Source organism: Sciurus vulgaris (assembly GCF_902686455.1).
Source record: "Sciurus vulgaris genome assembly, chromosome: 10".
Classification (NCBI taxonomy): Eukaryota; Metazoa; Chordata; class Mammalia; order Rodentia; family Sciuridae; genus Sciurus; species Sciurus vulgaris.
In genome coordinates, this window is record NC_136470.1 from 77820402 (window position 1) to 77845975 (window position 25574).

General features: G+C 43.7%; 1 protein-coding gene across 7 annotated transcripts; it reads right to left on the bottom strand.

Moving 5' to 3' along the window:
- Positions 1 to 438: 438 nt before the first annotated feature.
- PIGZ (phosphatidylinositol glycan anchor biosynthesis class Z) lies at positions 439 to 21891 on the bottom strand. Of its 7 annotated transcripts, none has more exons than XM_079156231.1 (4): positions 21378 to 21891; positions 12543 to 13182; positions 4420 to 4631; positions 439 to 2303 (listed from the first exon to the last, which is right to left on the bottom strand). In XM_079156231.1, the coding sequence occupies exons 3-4, from the start codon at positions 4538 to 4540 to the stop codon at positions 736 to 738; spliced, it is 1689 nt and encodes a 562-aa protein (XP_079012357.1). In that variant the 5' UTR covers positions 4541 to 4631; positions 12543 to 13182; positions 21378 to 21891; the 3' UTR covers positions 439 to 735. The 7 variants fall into 7 exon arrangements, with proteins under 7 accessions (XP_079012357.1, XP_079012356.1, XP_079012360.1 ...); XM_079156230.1 differs by having other exon boundaries at positions 12543 to 13236; XM_079156234.1 differs by having other exon boundaries at positions 12996 to 13182; positions 21378 to 21610.
- Between the last annotated feature and the right edge of the window lie 3683 nt (positions 21892 to 25574).

Consider the following 25574-nt stretch of genomic DNA (forward strand, 5'->3'; position numbering starts at 1 on the left):
AGAGTTGTGGAAAATTTTCCAGAATGACTTGTTTTGGTAATGACCAACCATTGAGACAGTAGGCACCAAAGTGCCATTAAATAGTTCAAAAAACTTTGTGAAAGACATGCCTATTGATCCAGGGGACATGTGCTGTGGGATCCAAGAATGACAGTATTAGCTGACAGACATCTCAGGGATCCTCTTATCTGTACAGATTGGGAGATGGCTGGATGAGTAGAAGGGGCCTTCTCAAAAGTCATCGAGTGGCAGACCGGGAACTAGAACTTGAATTCATGAATCTGAGCCACCTAATTTCTCCTTCACCAGGATCTCTCAGGTGTCTGGAAGGCCTCAACATGGCAATCCTTAGAAGGACAAGAATTTTCATGATGACAAGAGGGTAAAGTATTATGGGAAGTTTAGGAGAGGTCATTCAGAAATATCATTCGAGGTGCATTGTCTTTTCACAACCAGGTGCTAGTATATATTTAAAACATTACAATGGCTGGAAGGCATAGGGCAGGAATAGACATTAAGTACCATTGGTTACACCAGGATTCTTTGGGGACCTTGGCATCAGAACCATGACTGGTCAGATCTTTGGTGAAGGAAAAGAGTGTGGGTTTACCCAGAGGTCAGAACAACCATTGGCTATGCCCAGAAGAAGCAGCAGTGGGGATCCTGAAGGAAGACCAGGGCCCATCCCAATGTCACAGCCCAGCTGCCTTCATACAAGGTGGAGTAGCATAGATTCTATAACTGAATCTTGGGCAGTGGCTGCTCTGTCATATTGTCTGGTGTCTCCTCCAGTTCCATGATGTGAAGACTAAGGTGGTCCCTCCAAGCCCCACTCAGTAGAGAAGACAGGAGTGGTGGGTCCTCCAGAGTCAGGTGGGGAAACATAAGTGTCTCATTCTTGAGGGAGAAGTTGCACTTCTCCACAGTATGCCTGGTGGTCCCAGGGGTCACCACAAAGAGGCGGCAGAGCCATGGTCCACCAGCCACTTGGCAAGCTGGTTGTCTGGTGAGGTTATTAAGGGCTTGGCACAGTACCCAGTCCTCATTTCCACCCATGTCCACCACCTCTACAGATGACTCCAGGCCTGGGAGGTGGAGGAGGTGCTGGGGGGGCATGTAGGTATGAGTAAAGAGGAGGGTGTAGTGGGTGGGCATGCCTGGGAGAACAGGTGCATGGACCACCTGCTCCAGGTACTTTAGGCCAGGTATCAGGCCTCCCTGGTGCAGACAGCCAAAGAAGAGCGCACCTAGGGCATTAAAGAGGACCAGAGTCCCCTTCCAAGTCACAGGATGGGTTCGCGGACTACAAAGCAGGACTAGAGGGACCAGAAGGGGAATCAGGAATCGAGCCTCCTGGTGGCTAAAGGCAGATAGCAGGGCCATGGGCATGAAGTAGAGGAGAAGGAGGGAAGACCTGGAGCTGGACAACAGGCTCTGGGCCCCCAGCGCCCTCTGGAGGCCGCTTTGTGCAAACGCCTGGAGGCTGACTTGCACCTGCTGCCAAGCAGCCTGTAGTGCCTGGGCGTGTAGCACCCCAAAGAGCAGGAAGCCATTGACTACCAGGTGAGTGAGTCGCACATGCGTGCCATGCCTTGCAAGGTTTTGAGGATCCAGGTTGTAGTATAAAAAGTTGACAGGTGTAAGGACAAGGCTACTGGATCTTGAGAGGCTGGAATAGTACCAGCTGTCTGTGGCCACAAATACCACTGCAGTGAGTACTGCCCCAGGGAGCAGCACCAGTGCTTCCCAGATCAGTGACTTGAAGCCAGGGTCCTTGACTCCACGAGTACCCCAGACGAAGAGGGGAATCAGAGCAAAGGCGAGAAAGGTGGGCCGATTGAAGAAACCAGCAGCCACAATGGCCCCAAGAAGCCAGCTGTGCCACCATGGACATGGGGTAGGCTTCTTGGGTGTGGGGTTCCATGCCACATAAGGGGACACCAGCACCAGCAGCCACGTGAAGAGCAGTCCCTCGATGGTGTTGGAGAAGGTCCTTGTGTAGAAAACCAGGGTGACGTAGGAACCAGACAGCAGGGCCAGGGCATTCCAGCGATCCGCCCCCCACTGTGGGGCCAGGTGGTACACAGCCCCATCCAGAGCAAAGGAGAGGGTGGTGAGGAGGAGTCGGGGCCCCACCAGCAGCACATAGCCACTCACCAGGCCAGGCCACAGCCCCAACTCTTCCCAGAGCCTGAGCAACCAGAAGGCAGAGCCAGAGGTCAGCAGTGGGAAGACCACCGTGCGGCAGGAACTGCTGGGGTAAAACTCCCAGGGCCGTGAAGCCTGCACGCCCAGGATGTCCTCTGCAGAGAGAGAGGCGAAGGTGAGCCAGTTCCCAGCTCTGGGATGTGGTAGACAGAATTCTAGGATGGTACCCAAGACTCCCAACCCTCTGGTGGACATTCCTTGCACCCCTGGGATTTTTACAGGTTATATTTTACTCCCGTGGTTAGGTTAGGTTACATGGGAGTACTGACTGACCGAAATAGGGAGACTATTGGATGGGCCTCACCTAATCACACCAGCCCTTTAACAGCAAAGAATTTTCTACAGCTGGATGCAGAAAAAGCAAGCAGAGATTCAAAGCTAGAGATTGCTATGCCCCTACTGGCTTCAAGATGGAAGGGACTATTGGCAAGGAGAATGGGCAGCCTCCAGAAATTGCAGCAACGTGACCATAGTCCCATAATTGAAGTGAATTAAATTCTGTCAGTGAGAATGAGCTTGGAAGCAGATATTTCCTCAGAGCTTCCCGGCAAGAATTCAGTTCAGCCCTTACCTTGATTTCAACCTTGTGACATCCTAAGAAAAGATCCCAATGCTGGACTTCTGATCTACAGAACTGCAAACTAATAAGTTGTGTAATTTTAAACTGCTAGATTTGTGATGATTTGTTATACAGCAGTAGAAACTAATATACAGAAGCTCAAGGTGGGCGAGGCCACACCCTGCGATGTAGACAGGGAAGCAGTACTTGGGGGATGAGGTGACAGTGTACCCTGGGAAGGGTGTGGCAGGGAGTAGGGGAGACGTTATTTCTTTTTACAGATTTCTAGGATCAGAACTCATCTCTAAGAATGATTTTTATCTGGAAAAAGGGGTTGTGAGAGTGAGGACAGGGAACAAGCAATAAGGATTATGGACAAATATGATCTTAGTTTTGTTTATGATGCTTAAATTTTTACAAGAAAAAGGTATAATTAAAAAAATGCTTGCTGCTTGAGGCTGACCTGTGACCAGTGTTCCAGAGCTCATTGGTTGGAGTGAGAAAACAAACTTTTAATTTCTGCATCTCCAGTCCAAACCCCACTGTCCATAGCACCTCATGTTTGATAACCTTACTGGCTGTCTAGAGCTGATTATATGGCCTGGGGATCATTCAGGCTCTTTGCTTCTGAAACTTATTTCTCCACTCTTTTGGCCATTTGATCTATATCAGAAGGTGAAAGGGAAATAAAATCTAGCATCAAGTCAATCCAGCTGCTGTATACAGTTCAGTTTTATAAAAACATGTAGGACAGAAGACTGAACTTTTCAATTTAAAATCCAAATCTACCTACTAAGCCATGTGGCAGAAATAGCTATTCCCCCCTCCTTCCTTAATTTCTTTAGCTGGACACTTAATCAGATATAAAATTTTTGTTTCTTAAATTCCTTTATGACTAAGTATAGTCATGTGTTTGACCAACCAGTGGGGTGGAAATGGGTAAAAAGTATATGATTTACAAAATGTGACCTTTAAGGGAGTAGACAGGCCCATTTCCTCTTCGCTGGAAAGCATCATGCTTGAAAACTGGAGCTCAAGCTGCCATCTTGAAACATGAGGAGGCAGCCACACACAGCATCTGAAGCCCTCAAGGCCCCTGGCATCCATCCTCTTGATGTACCTTTCACCACCTAGTAGTTTGGTTTTGTTTGTTTGTTTTCTGCAGTGCTGGAATTGAATCCAGGGCTTCATACATATTAGGCAAGTGCTCTACTACTGAGCTACATCCCTAGCCCCTAATGGATACGTTCTAACAAGTGAGTATCCCATGTCTGAATTCCTTCACTCCTTCCTCAACTACAGAGGGGAACATTTCATATTCTCAGATCACAACTCTGTGTAAGCGTCCCCAGCCACTGGGAAAGCCCAACTGAAATCCTTCCATTGAGGAGTCCATCACAGTTTTCATTCTGAATGACAGGAAAACATCAAAGAGCCTGGTGTTTTATTAGTATCATCCAGATGGTCAGTGTTTCCACTCAGGAAGAAGATATGAGTTCCCACTCCCAAGCTCTTATCCCAGTCAGGCTGCAGCTTTGCTTATGGACTTACTGCTCTTCTGTACAGATGTGCTTTCCCTTTGCCCACTGAATACCCAGTAAGCCTCTCAACCACTCTGCTGCTGCTTATCTTAACCACATGGGGAACTTTACCTGCCATGACTTCGGGTGACTGGAAGAACTCATCTGGGTGCACGTAGCCCGTCTGTGGAAGGAGACACCATAGCACTCGCAGCAGACTGAGACTGCTCCAAATTACCCAGCCTGCCATCATCAGATCAAACTCTTGCCAAACCCTGGACCAAGAGCCTGCAATGACTTCCCAGCTGCAACTGGTGCTACTCGGATCCACAGGTTCGTGTCTGCTGAGGGTAACATTTGTTAGTTATTATAATGTAAATTATAATATGTTCAACTGTCTAAACAAACTGAAAATGGAGCTATGTAAATAAAGTGATAATCATGATAGTGGCTGCTTTTTCTAAGTTCCCACTAAGTACCAGGCATTTGGCATGCATATCTTGTTTAATCCTTTCCACAGTCTAGGGCAATGGGTCTTTCTATCCTTATTGTATGGACATGGGAATTGAGGCCTCTGTTGAGTAATGTGGTTTTTTGCTAATCATATTTGCTAAGGATCTGTAATGGTTGGTTTTAATGTGTTAACTTGACTGGGCTAAGAGATACCCAAATAGCTGGTAGCACGTTGTTTCTGGAAATGTCTATGAAGGTGTTTCAGTAAGAGGGGGAGAGTGAGTAAGGAAGATAGCCCTGACTGGTGTGGGTGGGCACACTCCAATCCACCAAGGGCCTGAACTGAACAAAAAGGTGGACTAAGGGTGGATTCACTCTCCTCTTGAACTGAGACATCCATCTCTTCCAGCCCTCAGACATAAGAGCTCCTGCTTCTTGGCCCTCTGAAGTTCTGGGACTTACACCACCACCTTCATCCCCTCTTGGACCCAGATCCTCAAGCATTTGGGTTAGGACTGGGAGTTACACCACACGCTGCCCTTGCTCTCAGGCTTTTAACTGAGAAAAACCACTGGCTTTCATGTTCAGACTTTTAGTCTCAATTGTGAGCCAAACTCCATAATAAATAAGAAGCCAATTCTCTATTGGTTGTTTCTCTGGAGAGCCCTGACTAATACAGTGTCTAAAAATGACATTCACAAATAGGACCCCACAAATCCAGGTCTCACAGCACAATCCTAATCACCAGCTCCTATCCGTAGGCCAGCATGGCCCTGTTTTCTGCAGTTCTGAAAACTTGGGAACCTCAATGGATTTCACATATTTCCTCACAAAAATTAACTACACTCAACCCCAAGGTCTTCAGTAACTCCTTCCAACTTTCACGCTTCCTGCAACCTGCCTTTTGGAAGGTGATGAGAACTGACATAATTGCTCATGAAGAGAATTCTCAAAGATCAGTGAGAATCTGAGCCCACTACATGATTCACGTGTATGTCAGAAAAATTTCTCTCTTTTTTTTTTTTTTTTGGTACTGCAGATTGAACCCAGGGATGCTTAACCACTGAGCCACATCCCCAGCCCTTTTTATATTTTATTTTGAGACAGGGTCTTACTGGGACCCTGCTTAAGGTCCACTAAGGTTGGCTTTGAACTCACAATCCCCCTTTCACAACCTCCTAAGTCACTGGGATTACAGGCATGAGCCACCTCATCCAGCTGTCAGAAACATTTCTGGCAAACTGAAAAACATGTGTGACAACTTTTTTGTCACTCCTTCAGAAATGGTGGCTTTGCTCTAACATCCTTAACTTTGATATTTTAAAGCTTGACCTTAAATAACTATTGCTCTCAGGTGTGATGTTGTTTCAGAGGAGACAAGATGAAGTAAAGAAAGAGCAGAACCTAGCAGATGTTGGCAGCTAGGAGTCTCTTTTCTTTCTTGTCTTTTTCTTTTTGGGGGGCATGGGGCGGTTACTGGGGATTGAATCCAGGGCTTGCACAAGCTAGGCAAGCATTCTACCACTGAGCTACATCCTCAATCCTTCACATTTTTTATTTTTAGTCAGGGTCTTACTAATGTGAGCAGGCTGGGCTTGAACATGCAACCTTTCTGCCTCAGCCTCCTGAGCTGATGGAATTACAAGAATGTGCCACCACACTCAGTTTGGGTTGATTTTTTTTTTAATATTTTTTAGTTGTAGATGGACACAGCACCTTTATTTTATTTACTTATTTTTATGTGGTGCTGACGATCAAACTTAGTGCCTTACTGGTGTGGTATTCCCAGCAGCTCAGGAGGCTGAGGCAAGAGGATTGTGAGCTCAAAGCCAGCCTTAGCAAAAGCAAAGCACTAAGCAACTCAGTGAGACCCTGTCTCTAAATAAAATACAAAATAGGACTGGGGATGTGGTTCAGTGGATGAGTGCCCCTGAGGTCAGTTCCTGGTACAAAAAAACAAACAAACAAATAGCTTCACATGTGCTAGGCAAGAACTCTACCACTCAGCTACAATCCCAGCCCCTGGATTGAATTTTTTTTCCTATTCCTTTTTGTCTCTATCTGTTTGAAAGTTATATCTTTTATTTCCATCATTTTATAGCACATTATTTGATATTTTAATATTTAATATATATTATTATTTTCACTATGATGATTCTGGGTGCACATCTCTTTTTACTTACAGAGATGACATTTTTTTGACTTCTCAAACCTATGGATTATAGAAGTAATACTCTTATTAGTTTACAGAAAGTTATTTATAGAAAGTAATACTCTTTGAATATCATCTTTTCCCCTTATTTACTCAACCATAGAAATAGTATTAAATATTTAAAAGAATGCCTTAATCTTCCATGACCTTTTAACTTCTGTTTTATATTTCTCCAATCTTTATCTCTCTGGGCTGTAGTTTGGGCAAGTTCTGTTCTGTCTTCCACATCTGCAGTCATCCCTTTAGCTATATCTAATCATCTGTCAACTCTATTGAATTTCACATTTCAATTATATTTTTCTTTTCTACAAGTTGTTTGATATTTTCCATGTCTGCTTGTTCTTTTGCCAAGAGAACTATTTTCAAGGCTCTATTTATTTATTAAATTATATCAAACATACTATTTAGTTATAATAGGTTTAACAATTCTAACATCTAAAGTTTGGGACTGAATTTGTCTTCTTATTTCTGTTGGCTCCCACTCACAATGTTCTGTTTATCGTATATTTAGTGAATTATTTTATTTGGGGGCTGCTCATTTTCTTCAGAACATTGCCTTGGGATTCTTTGAGGGCAGGGATATTTGCTTCTGTCAGGGACATATAGTCATTACAAGAGTAGGACTATTTTTAATCAAATTATTGGCTCCAAGTTTTTTTGGTTATTCTTTGGGAGAAGAGTGTAGCCTAGTGAGTGAATAGAGGCTGAAACTTGTAAGAGAACTTGTAGAACTTGTAGCCAGTGGTTACAAATACAGACCCACTTCAATTTAATTAGCATCAGGATCCAAAAGGCAGTTTTCCTTGCAGTTCTATGAGATGAAAGAGCTTATTTCTAGGTCACCTTTACACTGAGAATAGCCCTCTGGAGTCTGCTTTGGGGGCATTTCCCCGTGATCTTCCCTCTTGGTGGTCCCTGGGCTTTGTCTTCTGTCCAGCTAGTCCTGAGAGACTGTAGAATCGAGTGCTCAGATTCACCAGCTCTGCACATGTCGTGTCCTCCAGTCCACATCTGGCTTTGTGCTTTGCATGCCTCCCTGTCCTCCCTTTGTGCCTAAGTACTGCTTACTTTTTACTCAGCTTACATATTATTTTATTAAGCATTTTAGTTTTTTTTTTTCAGCAATTTATTCCTTTTATAATTCAAGGACAATCCTGCACTTGTGTCCTCTTTAACAACCTTAATTGCTTTTTTTCTATTTACAAAAGTAAATTCTAGAAGAAAGAATAAGCAAACAGGAGGAAATATAAATATATATATATATATACATATATATATATATATATATATCTCCTTTTTTTGTATTGGAGATTGAACCCAGGGCTGCTTTACCATTAACCCACATCCCCGACCCTTTTTACTTTTTATTTTGAGACAGGATCTCACCAAGTTGTTTAGGGCCTTGCTAAGTTGCTGAGGCTGGCCCAAAACTTGTGGTCCTCCTCTACAGGCATTCACCACCGCACTCAGCTAATATAGTTTTAAAACAGGAAAGGGATCATGCAGTATCTGCTTTATAATATGCTTTTGTCACTTAGCCAAATATCATGACATATTTCCACACCTTGCGAGCCCCCTCCACCAGCAGCCAGCCCTCCACCCGTCGTGTGTCCACTCTCTCCCTCTGTTCTCTTTGATTGACACCTTCATTTCCACCCAAAAACATGTCTGATTCCCAAGCAGAAAAACAGCCAACCAAAACTCTGTTGAAACTAGACATACCCTCTATCCACTCCCTCTCTCCTCTCTTTATTGCACAGGAATCCTCAAACCATCTACATTTGCTGAATTCATTCCTCTCTTCTTCTGTCCATTACAATCTCACTTTTCCCACTACTATGCTGAAATGGCCCCACTCAGGAGTCCTCTTGATTTCTCCTTATCAAGTCCATTGGCCAAGTCAAGCCCCTATATTGATGCCATTTAACCACAGGGATCCTTTCCACTGTTACTATCTCCTTCTAGAGTACTTTACTGCCCAGGAAAGGCTAGGATACAAAAATTTACATTTTGTAGATTTCTTTGAAGTCGAATTCTGAATATTAGGTTTTCAGAATTGAGAAAGCAGATGTAAGACAGGCCTTATTTCTGCAATTTTCTTTGTTTTCTCTTGACAAACAAGTATGGAGAACATGGGATTTTCCTCCAGCAGCTTTTGAAATCTGTTCATTTTTGTTTTAAATCCTCCAAGAGTAAGGCGAAACAAAGGTATTTTCAGGGAAAACAAAAGTGAAAGCTCATCACAAGTAGACCCTTGGAAAAGTCTAAAGGATATTTTAAGCAGAAGGAAAAGTAACTCTAGATAGAATATCTGGGACGGAAGTAGTAATGAAGAGCAAAGCAGTTGAACATTAGAGAGGAAGCATCTGAAAGGCAGAGATCAAGTGAGGGGGTCGTCATGCTGCTTTGGCTTTTTTCTTCTGTCAGTCTGGTGAGGGAGAGGTGCAAGTTACCTGAAGTGTTCCATGTTCATTCGCCAGCTTCCTTGGGTGAGTGCAGACTGGTAATTGAGGTGATTTGGCAATGGCTTTTGATCCCTAAGTCACCAAGCACTGTGTTACTGAACACGATAGATCCTGTGGTGGCCTCCTGAGTCCCTGCTTTCCCAATTGGGAACAGAAGTGGTGGTTCCCACTGCAGGTTGGTTTTGCAGGATCCTAGCAGTCACTCCTAGAGATTCAGCCTAGAGTTGGATGCCTCAGCACTTCCAAAGGTTTTGTAAGCAGCTAATTTTCTACATTAAACCTTTTTGTGTTTAAATACTTGGTTATTTAAAAACAGCACCAACAACAAAAATTCCCATTCAAGCTGACTTGAACAACTCATCATGCCACATATCACATAACATGACAGACAGCCAGGTGTCCATTGCTGCTTCTCAGTGATTCTCTCTCTCTCTCTCTTTTTTTTTTTTTTTTTTTTTTTTTTTTTTGTTGTTGTTGTTTTTTTTTTTTAGGTTTTTTTTTCCCCAATACTATTTATTGAACAGCCAAGGGTACTCTACCACCTAGCTACATTCCAAGCCCTTTTTAATTTTATTTGAGACAGGGTCTCACTAAGTTGCCCAGGCTAGCCTTCTCCTGCCTCAGCTTCCTGAGTTGCTGGGATGACAGGCATGCACCACCACACCTGGCTCTCCTTGATAATTCTGATTCCGCCACACTCACATAAACACTACCCTCATAGCAAGATGGCTGGAGCAGTTCCAGCCATCCCATCCAGACGCAACCACATTGAGAAGAGCCTATATTGGGGGTATCTCTCTTTTTTTAAGTTTTATTGAGAGATAATTCATATACCATACAACGCATTCATTTGAAGTGCACGACTAATGATTTTTGGTATATTCACAAATAGGTGCAACCCTCATCACAGTTGACTTTAGAATAGTTTCATCTCCTGTAGAAGAAACCCCATGTCCTTTATTTATCACTTCCTTTTCCCCTGCCACCACCCAGCCCTAAGCAACCATTAACCTATTTCCTGTCTAACTAAGTAAAAATAAATAAATGAATAAAATAAAGGTATTTCCTGTCTCTGTATATTTTTTTTATTCTGGATTTTCATGTGAATGGCTCGTATAGGATCTGGTCCTATGTGACTGGTTTATTCACTTAGCATGTTTTCAAGGTTCATCATAGGGCTTGGGGTGTATAGCTCAGTGGTAGTGAGACAGTCAGAGACCATTATGGGGTGCACTCCCAAGGTGTTAACTCATGACCTATTACCCAAGTGTAATATGTGTCCTTACCTATCTTTCCCCAAATACTCTTATTGACCACAGAGACCAGGTACATCATAAAAGCCAGGATGCCTTCATCATAATGTCTCCAAGAATAAACCAGATGAGGCTGTCCTGTCAGTATGGAAGGACAGAAGGCAAACAAACTCCTGGGCCCAAACCTGTTACTCCCTAAAAAGCATGGCATGTGTTTTCTTCCATGCCCCACTTCCCCATGACCCCACTTTGCAGCTACAACAGCCAAACCTTTCCACAAGGCTGAGATATTTGTGCAAGACAGTAGCAGCAACAGAAAAATACAGCGGTTCCTGGAATAAGCTAACTGCACATTTCTCAAGACCAGGAGTTTGAGTGCACCCCTGGTCAAAGAAAAATTACTGGACTTTAGCCCACTCCAGAAAATCAATAAAAGCTTACATCTAGCTGGGGAGATAGCTCAGTTGGTAGAGTGCTTGCCTTGCAAGCACAAGGCCACGGGTTTGATCCCCAGCACACACAAAAAAAGCTTACATCTATTCTTGTTTGTGGAGATGCCTGCTCCCCATCTTGATCAGTTCTGTCTTCCTTCAGCTGAGGCCCCAATTAAAATGTTGCCTGTATGTTCACACTAATTCGGCTGGAAATTGTTTCTATCACCTAGTCAGAAATTCCCATCAGTAGAGCTCTTACCTAGCATGAGGAGGCCCTGGGTTCAATCCCCAATACTCCCAAAAGAGACAAAAAGGTTCATGCATGTTGTAGAATGTATTGGCACTCCCTTTTATGGCCAAATAATATTCCAGTGTGTGTGTATATGGTGTACACACACACACACAGGGCCACATTTTATGTATCCATTCATCTATTGATTAACATTTGAATTGTTTTCACTTTTTGACTATTATAAATAATGTTGCTATGAACATTTAGATTACTTTCTTTATTTGGGGGGGGGGGTGGTATTGGGATTGAACACTCAACAACTGAGCCACATCCCCCACCCTTTTTTATTTTTTATTTTCAGACAGGATCTCTCTAAGTTGCTTAGGGCCTTGCCTCTTGCCTGGTGATCAAGGGGGCAGATTCACTTAAACCCAATCAGGACGCGAGTCTGCTCATTCACTGAGCTAACAGTGAACCAACAGGAGCCAAATCCTGCTTTTCCCGAAGACTCTGGTTGTGGTCTTCCGAGGGCAAGGGCGCAGAATACTTTAGAATAAAGACCAGCACCTAGGGCCACGGAGACTGGACCGTGGGGCAGGGAAGCGGGCGCGATAGCAGCGGAGACGGGCCTGCGCTCGCGCGGGGAAGGTATTGGGCAGGCAGCAGGGAGAGACCACAGTGTGCGTGGCCAGGGTACAGCCACGCGGGAACCTCAATGCCGGGTGCGGGGTGGGGCCGGGGAAGAGCTCACAACCGTGGGGCGAGAGAAGGGAGGAAGAAAGAGACTGTCCTGCTCGCTGTCAGAGGACACGCGCCGCTTCCGATGCTCCTTGTTTCTCGGGAGCTGAATGTGCGCGCAGCTCCGTGAAGGCTCTGGGACTGATTCCGCATGCAGTTCATTCCAAGGAAAGTCCCTACCTTCAAATTCAAACTTCCTGACAAAGCTCCTGGATAGTTGCTTATGGAGAGGATGGCGGTTCCTAATTTCTGTCCCTTCTCGAAACCGACTTTTGGAGCAGGTTTTTAAGATTGGGGAAGAGAAGGGGCCCCTTGCACAATCAAATGCTGCTACTCCCACCCCTTACGTTCAAGGACAATGCTCTTGAAGGCCAAGATCTTGTTTCAGTTTCCCGGGGCCATCCCAGTCAGAGAGTGAGTAGCTCTCCTAAATACCTTCTCCTGATTGCTGTGGCATTTCATTCTCACCTTGACCCCAGTGAGACTGCAGTAAACCCTGCAAGGTGGTCCACCCCAAAAGCACTGGAAGATCTCAGGTGGGCTGCTTCTTTCGTCAGGCTAATGGGCCTATCCTTTGAATAACGGAGAATGCAACACAGAGTTAAGCACACAGCAAGCAGAGTGGAAGAGAGCAAGTATCTCCATTAACTGGAAAACGTCATTTAACCCTCAAGGACCTCGAAGTGCCAGCCTAGAACTCTGCTCTGTAACAGGAAGATTGCAGGTATTAATGATTTTGATAGTGGTTGCCAGTTTTCTGAGGCAAAGGTGTGAGTAAAGACATTTGGGAAGGAATAGTGAGGAATGTCCTCTCTAAGAAAAGCATCAACTGTCCCTGCTACACGTTTTGTCCCAGGTGAAGACCCCCATGGCCATCAACAAGGAAGCTGGGTGCTGGAGGGTAGAGCTGCTTTTCTTTACCTTTGTTCATGGTCCCATGCAATTCCTGGGCCAGGAGGCCATCCTGTCACCTGTGGGGCAGACTTGGCCTGACAAGCAGTCCCCAATGCAGGAAGCTGATATTCTTCCCAGCTAAAATTCAGAGCTCTCTGTGGAACAAGTTTTGAAGCCAGAATTGAGGACAGGCAGTTAGTGCAGAACAAGAAATCTGGTCAAATCGAGGAATGGAGACCATCAGAGTCTGGGAAGTTGGAGACTGCACCTGGGAGATTGGATTATCAATGCCTCCAGAGCCCTTTTGACCATCAAGGTTATCTGCCTAACTACCCCTCCCAAAAATCTGCAGGCAGGGGGCTGCTAATTAATGCCCCCTGGGCCCCTACCTGTATCTCCATTTGGCCCTTCCTCCTGCCATTTGCATCTCACCCTTTTTTCTCTGTCACCGGCAACTCCTGGCAACTCCTGGGCCTAGTCACATAGGCAGGATGGAGAGATAAGAGGGGAGAGAACAGAACAAAGATGACCCTAACCTATAAAAGATGTAGGGTGTGCTCACTTCTCTGGGACTGTAGAACATCAGCCGTGGTCCCTTTCTCCCTCCTGGGAGAAGTCTGCAGTATTACCTTTAAATGAGACCTGCTTAATATACTTGCCTTGGCATGCTTCTCTAGTGTTCAAACTTCAGCATTTGAGGAAGCAGAACTTGTCACTGGTAAATGGTGGTATCAGATTTGGAGGTCCCACCGAGACCTACACCAAGGTAAGCTTCTCTCCATGCACCCCACATCTGTTTGAGGAGCATCTTTCCGTCTCTTTACTTCTGGAGGGCAAAATGGGCACCCATCGGCTACTTAAATGCAGCTAGTGCAGCCACCATCCTTCAAGACTTGGGTGAGAGGTTTCCCGGCCCAGGCAGTTTCCAATCACCTGCTCTATGCAGACCAGGCAGGTTGGACTCTGCCAAAGCCGTTTCCTACTTTTCTGTCCACACCCAGAGCTCAATTGGCGCCAGTACACAGTGTCCCTAGTCCTGATCTACCTCAAACGCGTGGAGACGGATGGAGGATTGGAACAAATGCGGCGTTCTCTGGCCTGGGCTACTCTTGGGCGGTTCCTTCTCCGGACCCCCGCCTCCTGACTGACGTAAGGGGTATCTAGGGTGATCGGTTGATGAATGGCACTGAGGAAAGTGCCAATTAACTTTGCCTCATATGTATGGGCCATACAACACTGCTCTACATACGTTATTCCCTCCTAGATGCTCCCCTTCCCTCGCAGATCAGGCATTAGGAATTTAGATTGTAAGATTAACAGAAAGACCTAGGATGATTAGTAAGAAAATGCCCAGGTTTCCTTTGTTCACATAGTTAACCTTCACTAGTCTATCTAGAATCTCCCCATTATTGTTCCTGTGCTTAAATGTGCTCACTGTGTTCTCTTTAAGCTGTGAGAGGAAGGTATGTAAATCAACCCCTCCCCTGAGTCCCTCCAAGAAAAGGACATTTATATGCCTAACAACCAATAGATGTCCCCTCATCCTCCAGAGATTCTTTGACGTATACAGGGCAAAAATACAAGCAAAATGCATAATTTTAATTTTGTCATTTTTTTTCATAATTAGGAGTTTATATAGTGGCAGGGAGAAAGCAGTAATACCCTTAAGTCAAAATTCTCCAAGGGTCTTTAGCACAGGGCAAACTGGGACCCTAGCACTTGGCCAAAGAAGGCCAGAAATAACTTTGGCAAAGCCAGGTAGTGAGAGACAGTTTTTTCTGGACTGTAAGGAAGCTCAAAGTTAGGGAGATGTCCCTAATACTTAACTCAGATGGGAACTTCTCTCTCAACAGTATTGCCAGGTTCATCACTAGCCTGCATACTGCAAATTTACAAATAATCAAGAAAAGTGCCTTTCATATGTTACCAGACTTGGCCTCAATAATCTCTACCATGAGAGGAGAAAGCCTTGAGGAATCACCTACTGAGGGAGAAAAATCAAGGGGACCCCCCCCCAACTTAAGACAGATAAAAATAAATTTAGGGAGGTTTTGGAGGATCCCAATAAATATTGAGATGTTTCAAAACTTATGCCAGGTATTTGACTTCACCTGGAAAAATTATGCTATTACTTAACCATCTAGAACACAGGCAGTTCCCAGAAACCATCCTAACTGGGATTCAAACAATGAGTAGGATTCCTAGAAAACTATTATATGAGACCTTCAGGAAATTCCTGCTATTTTCATGGAGAGACTCAGGAGGGAAATAAGAAAACACACCACCCTGAATACTGAATCCATAGAGGGCCACCTACTTTTAAAGGATAAACTTATCATTCAGTCAACCCCAAACATTTAAAGGAAATGACAAAAATTGGCACATGGCCCTGTTCAGTCGTTAGATGATCTTCTCCAACTTGCATCTTCCATTTTTGTAATAGAGATCAAAAAGGAAAAGAAAGAAAGGGAGCATAAAGACATGAAAAAGGGCTTATTAAAGATCATTGAAAACCTTAAAGATCATTCAAAATGACAGAAATTTACAATGCCTTACAACAGCCAATGCAATTCACTCATTTTGGGAGTTAAAAAGCAAACTGCCTAGTCCAAAGCCTTAGAATAATTAAGCAGTCATTTCCCTCCACCCTGTAGTTCTTAATCCATATACTCTGTTATCTTGGATTCCAGCTACTGCTAGGTTTACTATGTTAGAGTTAAAAGATGACTTTTCCTGTATACCCTAGACTCTCAATCACAATTTCTATTTGCCTTTGAGGAACCAGATAGTGTATCTCAACTAACTTAGAGAGTGTTGCCTCAAAGATTTAGAGATTTAGAGATGGCTCTCACCTTTCAAGATAAACCCTAGCCAAGGACTTAACAAAATTCAGAAATAAAACATCTGTAATTGTTCTCCAATATGTAAATGGCATCCTTTATGTGCCTCCACCCAGGAGGAATATCAAAAGGCCATTACAGAGCTCCTAAACTTCTTAGCCAATAGGGATTATAAGATCTCAAAGAATAAAGCTTAATTATGCCATCAACAGGCTCAATACTTAGGAACTGTCTCAAGGAGCCCACAAGCTAGGACAGAAAAGTAACCACCATAGGACAGAAATATCAAAAAGGGGCCTTACTTCAAGTTCCTGTCCTCAGCTTACCTATGGAGCAAGATTTAACCTGTTTGTCACTGAGAGGAAAATAACCCTAAAAATATTTGTTAGGTCGAAATTTAGGCGACTGTAGGGGGCAGAGCAGAGCAGCTGAAACAAAGGCTAGCCCGCGAAAAGGTGACCGATCAAGTGGGCTAGAAAATTCCACTGACCCTTCACATCCACCTGTCACTCAGCAGGACCCCCTCCCATTCCACCCTATAAAAACCCTGGGCAGCCAGGACCACGTACGATTTTCTCCGGGTCCCTACTTGAGCTGTACCCCAGGGCTCTGGGAATTTCACCCAAGAGACAAATTCCAATAAAGTTTGCTCTGGCCGCTTTCTGTCTGATTTTATTTGGCCGCTAACTGTGCCTCTGAGCTTATAATATTCACCCCAAAATACTGGATAGGCAGCCATGGACAAACCAGGTCAAAAGCCAATGGCATATCTCAGTAAGGAGCTTTACATCGGAGCTTCATTCTCAAAAGTAATGGAAAATAAGTTCTCATAATTTTCTTTGACATCCAAACCTGTCCTGATAGAAATGGTTAAAATGCCCTAGGCATCAAGTTTCTGCTGGAACCAGTAATCTCTCAGCTCCTTTCAGATCTGTCTTTGAAATGTAAATGGAGAAGCCTCAAGGCTCAGTAGGAGGCCAATCTCAAACCCAAAGGGGAAAAAAAAAAAAAAGGGAAAAAGAGTTTTTTACCTGAAATCCAGCAAAAGTAAATAACATTAATGTTTTTGATCAGTCCTGATTTTATTCAACTAGAGTTTTTAAACATCTGTTAAATTGCAATGGAGAGTCACCTATAAAAAGCTATATGGCCAGGCGGTGGCACATGCCTATAATCCCAGCGATTTGGGAGGCTGAGGTTGGAGGATCTCAAGTTCAAAGCCAGCCTCAGCAAAAGTGAGGCACTAAGAAACTCAGTGGGACCCTGTTTCTAAATAAAATACAAAAAGGGCTGGAAATGTGGCTCAGTGGCTGAGTGCCCCTGGGTTCGATTCCCATTACCAAAAAAAAAACACAAAACAAACAAAAAACCTACAAGACCTTTGCTTTTGTGTTATGTGTATATGGTGGTGTCTGATATCATGTTGTCTATGAATGTGCATCTAAATATCATGTACATGATATCAAAATAGACACAAATAAGGAGTGCTCCTAAAATTAAAATTTTAAAAATGGATCTAGATACCTTTATTTCACATGATTTAAAAAAAAGTTCAATTTAAGTTGGGTAAACAAATGAAGATAAAATGTCTAAAATTTCTTAACTCACAAGCCTCTAGGTAGTCAAATTAATAAAATGTTGATGTCTATAAATGTCTAATATCAATTATTTCTAGGACTTCTCTTCAACAGGAGACAGCAGATACTATCCAAAACGCTTATCTGATATCTTAATTTTTACAGTAAAAAAAGTAAATTAAATTTGACACATATGAGATTACTCAAGTGTGTTTCTTCTCTTAGAGACATCTGATTAATTTACAAAGTTAAAATGCTAACTCCTTAAATTCCATGGGGTAACATACTTAAACATTATTGGTGTTTTCATAGATTGGTAAATAAAAAGGGTTTAAAATTGCTTTGTGTCATCACTAAAAGCAAGGTTACTAAGAGTTAAGTCCTAACAGGCACAATTCTATATACAAAAGGATCCAAAAGTTTCAACCATTTCAATTAGAGTACAGTAAATAACATAAAATATTTCATCTTATTAAAATGGAGTAATTCATCTAAATTCAAAAATTTCATAAGAATTGTTTCAGAATGTGAACAAAAAGGGGTCACCAGATAGGAAAGAAAAAAATAAAAGATTCTAGGTATGGAAATATATTTAGTAGAAAAAAAATGTTTCTGTGTAGGAAAGTCTTTGTGCAATGAAATACATGAGAGTCTAATAAGTGCTAAGAAAATCTGTATGTAAGTAAAGGGCAAATTTCAACAAATTTCTGTGTAACTAAGTTGGTTATATGTATGTGAGATGATCAGTTAAAACTAAGTTTTCCTCCCCTAAGGTCAAATATTAATGTGCTGATATAAGCCAGTTTAATCTATAGGTTAAAATGACAAGGATTTCTCAAAAACACTAATTTACTCTTATCATTGTGTCTGTTAAGTTTAATTCTTGAGAACAGTTAGTCTTAAAAATTAGGTTTGTACACTTATGGTTAAAAGCCAAACTTGGTTAATATAAAAACAAGATAATTATGCTATTACTCTTCTTTATATAATAAATGTGTTCATATTTTCTAGGTATACAAGTCTTTAAAGCAGAAAAATTATCAAGCTGCTATTCTCCAAACTAAACTTGTCTGTAATGGTGATTTTAAACTTATAAGAATAGTAAATTTTATTGGGGACTTATTTATATCATTTAATGTTCTATAACAGGACTTGTTATCAATAGGATATATGTAAAATTTGTTACTTTTTACACTGAGATAAAAAATTTAAATGTAAATGTATTTCTAAAAGTTAGTGAGAGCCTGATTTATTTAAAGGTTAATATCAGAAACATAAAAACACTTTGCCACTTAGACACACAAAAGGAAAGTTAAAAGTTCAGCCTTTCTTTGATTCATGTTTTAGATATAATGTTACATTGTGTGAACTAATGTTCATATAGACCCAGAAATAATATATGTAAACTTCTTAAAATGATGTTTAAGAGAGAAGCAAAGATCAGCATCAGAATTAGAAAACTTTACCTAAGATTTGTGAAGAGCCCCACCTTACCTGAGATAAGGCTCTGCCTCCCACCTTACTGCATGTTAGAGTGGCTCCGAAATAAGCCAGACTTCAGCTTACTTAAAATTATAGTCAAAAGATTGGTTTCTGTTGTAGAATTACTGTGATCTCAAACAGGGTATATAATGTATAGCTCGGCCAAAATTCAAGATAGCTATTACACAAACTAAATGTTTTACTGTTATTAAATCCATTTTGCATACACCTTGTAAACTCTATAACTGCTGCCTGATTAATGTTTTACAGATGTACTACATCAAGAACAAACAATGTATATTAATTTGAGATAATAAGCCATCGCCTATAAGACAGATAATATACACCCCAATTAAATAAAAGGGGGTAAATAACTATAAAGTTAAAGACAACAAAGTTAAAGCCCAGTACTCTTATTTTATGACTGGTGAGACTGGCTTGCTAAATGTTTAAGATCAACTTTAGAGATTGAGATTAAAATAAAGGGGGGAAAAAAAAAACAGTATTTGGTTCTTGTCCTCAGAGTCAACCTGAATCCAGGGAACAAGAGAACTTCTCTAAGGAGTTTTGCAACTCTGGGCCACCGGACCCTCCAGATCAGGGAAATTGTGAGACTACTGGAGGATGAAAAGCCAATCAGTACCTGCTGCAGCGGAGGGAAGCCATCTCATCAAGGAGACCCCTCCTAGGGAATGGCAGGCACTAAAGGAGCTAAGAAGCTGCTCTCAAGTTTTCCCATGAGTGACCACTGTGGGAATTCAGCTGACTCTTTAACAGACATTAACAGGTCAATTTGACCAGCTTGATCTTAAACACCTCGCAAAACAGTTAAAACCAAAACGTAGCCATTCTTGGTCACTTAAAAAAGAAACAACAGTTAAATGTAACTTAAAATATATACTTGTGTTAGACCCTCTAGAATAAATAATGACTGGAAGCTATAAGAGAGATTCTTAGGCAAATGAGCCTGATAACTATCAAGAAAAATTGCCAGGTCAGAAATTTTTAGTCAGTTTAAGGCCTACAGATCTTCCTAAGCTACACAGAGAGGCTTATCTACATTTGCTAGTATAATTATCTAGCCCTAAGTAACTGAAATAATAGAGATCTCTACTAAACACAGGTTATACCAACAAAAGGATATTTTACAAAAATCAGATGGCATTAAGTAGCTTAACTATATTTTCTGGGAACAAAATTGACATTAAAAATTAAATGTTGTGTTTACATTCCTGATAACTCTGACAATGTTAAAGTTCCCACATAAAGGCCTTGTCCTCTCCAACCTTTGTTAGACCTTGTTATGGGAATGACTTCTCAGTTCTTCCACCTCCTGGTGAGAAATTGACTTCTGTCATCTTCATGATATTCACTGACATGTTCCAGATGCTGCAACATTTATTCTGTATTAATCTTATTTCATACTCATGTCTCTCTTTCTCTCTCATAGAAGCACCCACCCCCAGATAACTTTAGAACCTGCTCTCCCCCAACCAGACTTCTACTGTGGACCCCTTAATTGACCCAATTTCTAAAGGGAACTCCAAACTGCTTGTCCCATGCCACCCACTTCCAGTTCAAAGAAGCCAGAGTGGTCCTAACCCCTTTCTTTACAGCAGTAAGAAATTCCTAAAACTAGAGAGGAGAATGAAGCCAGAATTGAGGACAGACAATTAGTGTAGAATAAGAATTCTGATCAAATCGAGGAATGGAGGCCATCAGAGTCTGGGAAGTTGGAGACCACCCCTGGGAGATTGGAATGTCAGTTGTCCCATAGGCAGGAAGGAGAGATAAGGGGGGAGAGAGCAGAACAAAGATGACCCTAACCTAAGACATAGGGTGTGCTCACTTCTCTGGGACTGTAGAACATCAGCCGTGGTTCCCTTCTCCCTCCTGGGAGAAGTCTGTATTATTACCTTTAAATGAGACCTGCTTAATATGCTTGCCTTGGCGTGCTTCTCTAGTGTTCAAACTTCAACATTTGAGGAAGCAGAACTTGTCACTGATAAAGGGGGGTATCAGTTTCACACTGAGCAATTAGTAATATCTTTTGGTTTCAACCTCACAGGAAACCAGTGTGGCATCCTTATGCCCCTATTTTATACATGGGGACATTGAGACTAAATAAGGTTACGTAACTACCTAGAACACCATCTCCCCAAGCCGAGTCCAATTGCAGGGGAGGACTCAAGCCCAGGCCTCTATCTGGGCCTAAAGCCAGGGCTCGAAAGTGGAGTATAACCCTTGGCTTCCTTTCCTAAGAAAAATGACACCACAAGCCCCATCTTCCCTAAATTCGGGCAGGGTAGGGCTCAGAGCCTGTGGACCCTGACTTGGGGATAGCTGCTGGGGAGAATGTGGGCATCCATGACTCTTCTGCCTGCCCTCCCAATCTCTGGCAGTACTTGTCTCGGCTGCTAGCAAAGATAAAAGTGGACACAACTGCGGGCCCTCTTGTCTCCCCCCTCCAACCCCCATCAGCTATTTGGGAGAGGCTGGGGCCGACTCACCCGCGCGCTGCCTCTGGACTACACCTGCCGCTCTGGTGGCGTCCGGCGGGAGGGTGGGGAGAGCCTGCACCCCAGGCGCGGCAGCGGGCGGGGCGGGGAGGGGGGCCCCCCGACCTGGCCTTGCCTCACCACAGCCACCAGGGAATAAGGCAAATCTCGCAATGCTCCAGACTTGGCGGAGAGGAATGGGAACGAGCGCACGGGCGGGGTCCCCAGTGTGCGTTCCCCCACAGTCTGCGGCGAGCTGTGGTCACAGTGGGAATCATGGGGAAACCCTGAGTCCTTCAGGCCGCAGGCTGCACTCCGCCCAGTGGCGGATCTGATCGCCAGGCGTTCAGGCTCTTTCTGCTAGCAGCCCCCTCCTTGGCCAGCCGCGCCGGGTGAGCAACCCTTATAGCACGAGGACAGTTACACCTTGACATTTCTCGGCCATACTTCTTTTGTCGTTCAAAATGAGCATCCCAGGGCTGGGGGTGTATCTCGGTGGTAAAGCCCTGGCCTAGCGTGAGTGAGGCCATGGGTTCGAGTCCCAGCACCGCAAAAAAAAACAAAAAAGACCACTGCTGAGATCTCCTTGTGGGGGTTTCCTACGACTAAGATGACCCGCTATATTGCGTGGAGGGTCAGCGAGGAGATGGGCGCCACTGCACGCAAGGGGGCAGTGGCGTCGGAGATCACGTTCGGTTCACCTAGGGCGCTGCGTACTCCGCGAAGCGGCCCGCCGCAGCGGATTTCATTCTGGAAACAACCGGGATCCTCCTGCCCATTTCCGCCTTGCGCGGGTTGGGGACAGGTGACCGACCCTGGGTCAGCAACCCGGGGGGTCACTATGTTATCTGGGAGTCCCTGTGAGTCTGGGAGCTGCGGGAGATGAAGCTTGAGCCCCTGCCCCCAGAGCGAAGCGCGGAGAGCCCGGCCTGCGCGACGCCGTCCCCGACCAGGGCACCGCGGTGTCACAGCCGCAGCTTCTAGCTCCTTCGCCACAGCCAGCGCCCCGCATTCGCGGCTCTGGGGCGGAGCTAGGTGCGCCAGGCCGCTACTCGTCGCCTCCGGGTTCCTCTGGGTCCCAGCCTCCAGCTGGAGGGGCTTGTGGCCCGCGCGCTACGACGCTGCCCCCTGGCGGGAGAACGTTCCACTAACTTACCTGCCGGCAGGGAGAGTCCGCCACTGCCTTTCCTTCAAAATCATGTTTTTGGAAGCTCATGAGCAGAATCCCTCCACCTGTGCTCTCCTTCATGCTTCACAGCGACACTCAAATAAAAAAACAAAGCAAACCAAGGCCAAGGAATTACTATATTGAGCTATTTATATGAAATACATACCAGAAATTGTTAGTATTGGATATAGTCCCATTAACTTTTGACAAATGAAAACACCAAACTAGCCAGTGCCCCAGTTGGAGAAGCCCATTTCTATCCTCCAAAACGGTCCCCCTGCTCTTTTGCGGTCGGTCCTTCATCCCTCTTTACCGGGGCTCCAGACAACCACTCTGATTTCTATTACTGGGCTCTGCCCCTCCTATAATTCCTTATACCATATAAAAGGGCCAAACAGTATGTGGTCTTTTGTGCCTGGTTTTTTTTTTTTTTTTTTTTTTTTTTTTTTTTTTTTTTCACTTTAGCACAATACTTTTGAAATTCACCCATGTGGTTTTGTGTGTTGTATTTTCCTCTGACTTGTTCTTGAACTCTCCTTCTGGGCAGTGGCTATAAACAGCCTTGTTCTGACAGGGCTCCAGGGAAAGGCCTTGAGTGTCCTTAGTGTTTTTTTCATCAGATACTTCTTTACCTCGGGAGGTGGCCAAATGCTTAAGTGTCTGACAGAAGACCCATGTCTGTCTTGTGCCCAGTTTATTTCAAAATAGATAGCTCTGTCTAAAGAGAGTCCTGGCCAGAGCTAAGGTTCTGGGGGATTACTGCAGTAAGACCAGACAGAGCTGGCAACACAGCAAAGCACATGGAATACCAGAATTTGCATATTACTTATAGATCCATGAGTGGAGAGGGGTATCCATGAGGGGGTTATGTAGCTTGTGGGGGCCTTGTACTCAGCCAGCAGCTGGGGAGCACAGACAGATGGACCTGTGGGGCAGAAGCTTTCATTGATGTCCAAGCTGTTATCCAAGCAGGTTTCCAAGAGGGCTTCTGCCTAGTTTGGTCAGAGCAAGCAGACTTCAGTCCTGTGAAGCTGTGCTGAGATTTAGGAGTAGTCACTACAGCAGATCTATGCAGTCCATGAAGCATGTGAGGTTTGTGGGGTGAATCCTGTAGGTTGTATCTATATGTCTTGTCAGGAGGGGGTTACCAGGAAGTGGTTACAGTGTAGAGGGCCGGATATCTGGATTGACTTTATTGAGGAACTTGGGAGAGGCAGAAAGCTGGATACTGTCAAAGGTGGCCAAGCCACGCTGAGGCAGCATTGTTTCTCATAGTCACTGGAGTGAGTATCAGTAGATCCCTTCTTGTCATTGGTGAGTACTTTGCCATTGTATGAGGATACCGCAAGTTGTTTATCCATTTGAACATGGTGGGGGCTGGTCTCTGAACCCCTCAGAGGTACCCTCTCAGAATCCCGCAAAAAGGACACTTGGGTTCTTTTTAGTTGAGAGATGTTGTGAATAAAATGGACTTACACATTCCACTAAAGTTTTTGTGTGGACTTAAGTTTTCATTTCCCTTAGGTAAGTACCTAGAAGTGGGTAGGCTGAATGGTTGTATGGTGAGTCTGCTTTTAAGTTTATAGGAAGCTGTCAAATTGTTCTTCAAAGCAAGTACACGCTGTCATTATCATTGCATGAAACCCCATGGCAGTCTGTGGTTTGACTTTGCATCTTAATAGACTCTTTCAAAGAACCAAAATTTCTTTTCATTGCTGGCTCAAACTTTTTGTCTTAAGAAATCTTTTTACCTTAATATTTTCTCCTAGGATTGGAGCAGTTTTAGCTTTTTATTCAGGTATCTGACCCATCTGAATTAACTTTTATGTCTGGTTCAAGGTAAGGATCAAGACTCATTTTCCCCTATATGGATATTCAGTTTTCCTGTACCAATTGTTGAAAAAACCTTTCCCCCTTTGATTTACTTTAATATCCTTATCAGAAACCCACTGTGGTTCTTCCAGTGCTAGAGGAAAGCAGGAGGTGCTCTGGACATCTAGGATGGGGCACCAGTTAATCCAGACAGAGACCCAGTGGCAGTTGTGTTTGTTTGTGGGTTGAATTGTTTGGGTGTGGTGGAGTTGGGGGAAATGTTGGGCTAGAAGAGAGCAACTTGGATGGAGTGGTGACCTACCTTGTGTGTCACTCAAGAGTGTTACTTTATTCTGGGAGTGACAAGGGGCTGCTGAAATGTTTTCATCAGAATTACATTGTTAGATTCGCAGTTCAGATAGTTTATGCTAGTTGCAGAGGACGAATTGAAGGAGGTCAGAATGTAGGCAGCCTGATCAGTGAGTAGGCTGTATTTCTTTTGGGGAGATACTGGGACTTGAATCCAGAGGCACTATATCCCCAGCCCTCTTTATTTTAATTTTGAGACAGAATTCTACTAAGTCACCCAGGCTTACCTCAAATTTGAGATCCTCCTGCCTCAACCTTCCAAGTACCTGGGATTGCAGGCATGTGTCACCATGTCCAGCTAAAGATACTGTCTTTCTCTCTATTGTTTTTTGTTTGTTTGTTTGTTTGTTTGTTTGTTTGTTTTTTGGTATGGGGGATTGAACCCAGGGACACTTAACTGTGAGGTCACATCCACAGCCCCTGTTTTTGTTTTTATTTTTGTTTAATTTTGAGACAGGGTCTTACTAAATTGCTTAGGGCCTTGCTAAATTGCTGAGGCCGGCCTCAAACTTGCAATCCTGCCACAACCTCCCAAGTCATTGAGATTATAGGTGTGCGCCATCATGTCCTGCTCTAAGGAAGCTGTCAAGCTGTCTTGATAGTGTAATTGAGAGACAATGATGGAAAGGGAACTGTATTTGTCCAGTTTGTTGCTAATAACACAATACCACAGGTTAGGTAAGTTATGAAGAAAAGAGGTTTGCTTTGGTTCATAGTTCTGGTTTGACATTGATGGACTATATCTGGTGATGGTTTCCTGCTGGCAGAATCTCAGGAAGGCACAGAAAATCTCGTGGTGAGAAACAGGTTGTGTGTGTGTGCATATTCTCTAGTCTCTCTCTCTGTCCTTCTTGTTCTTG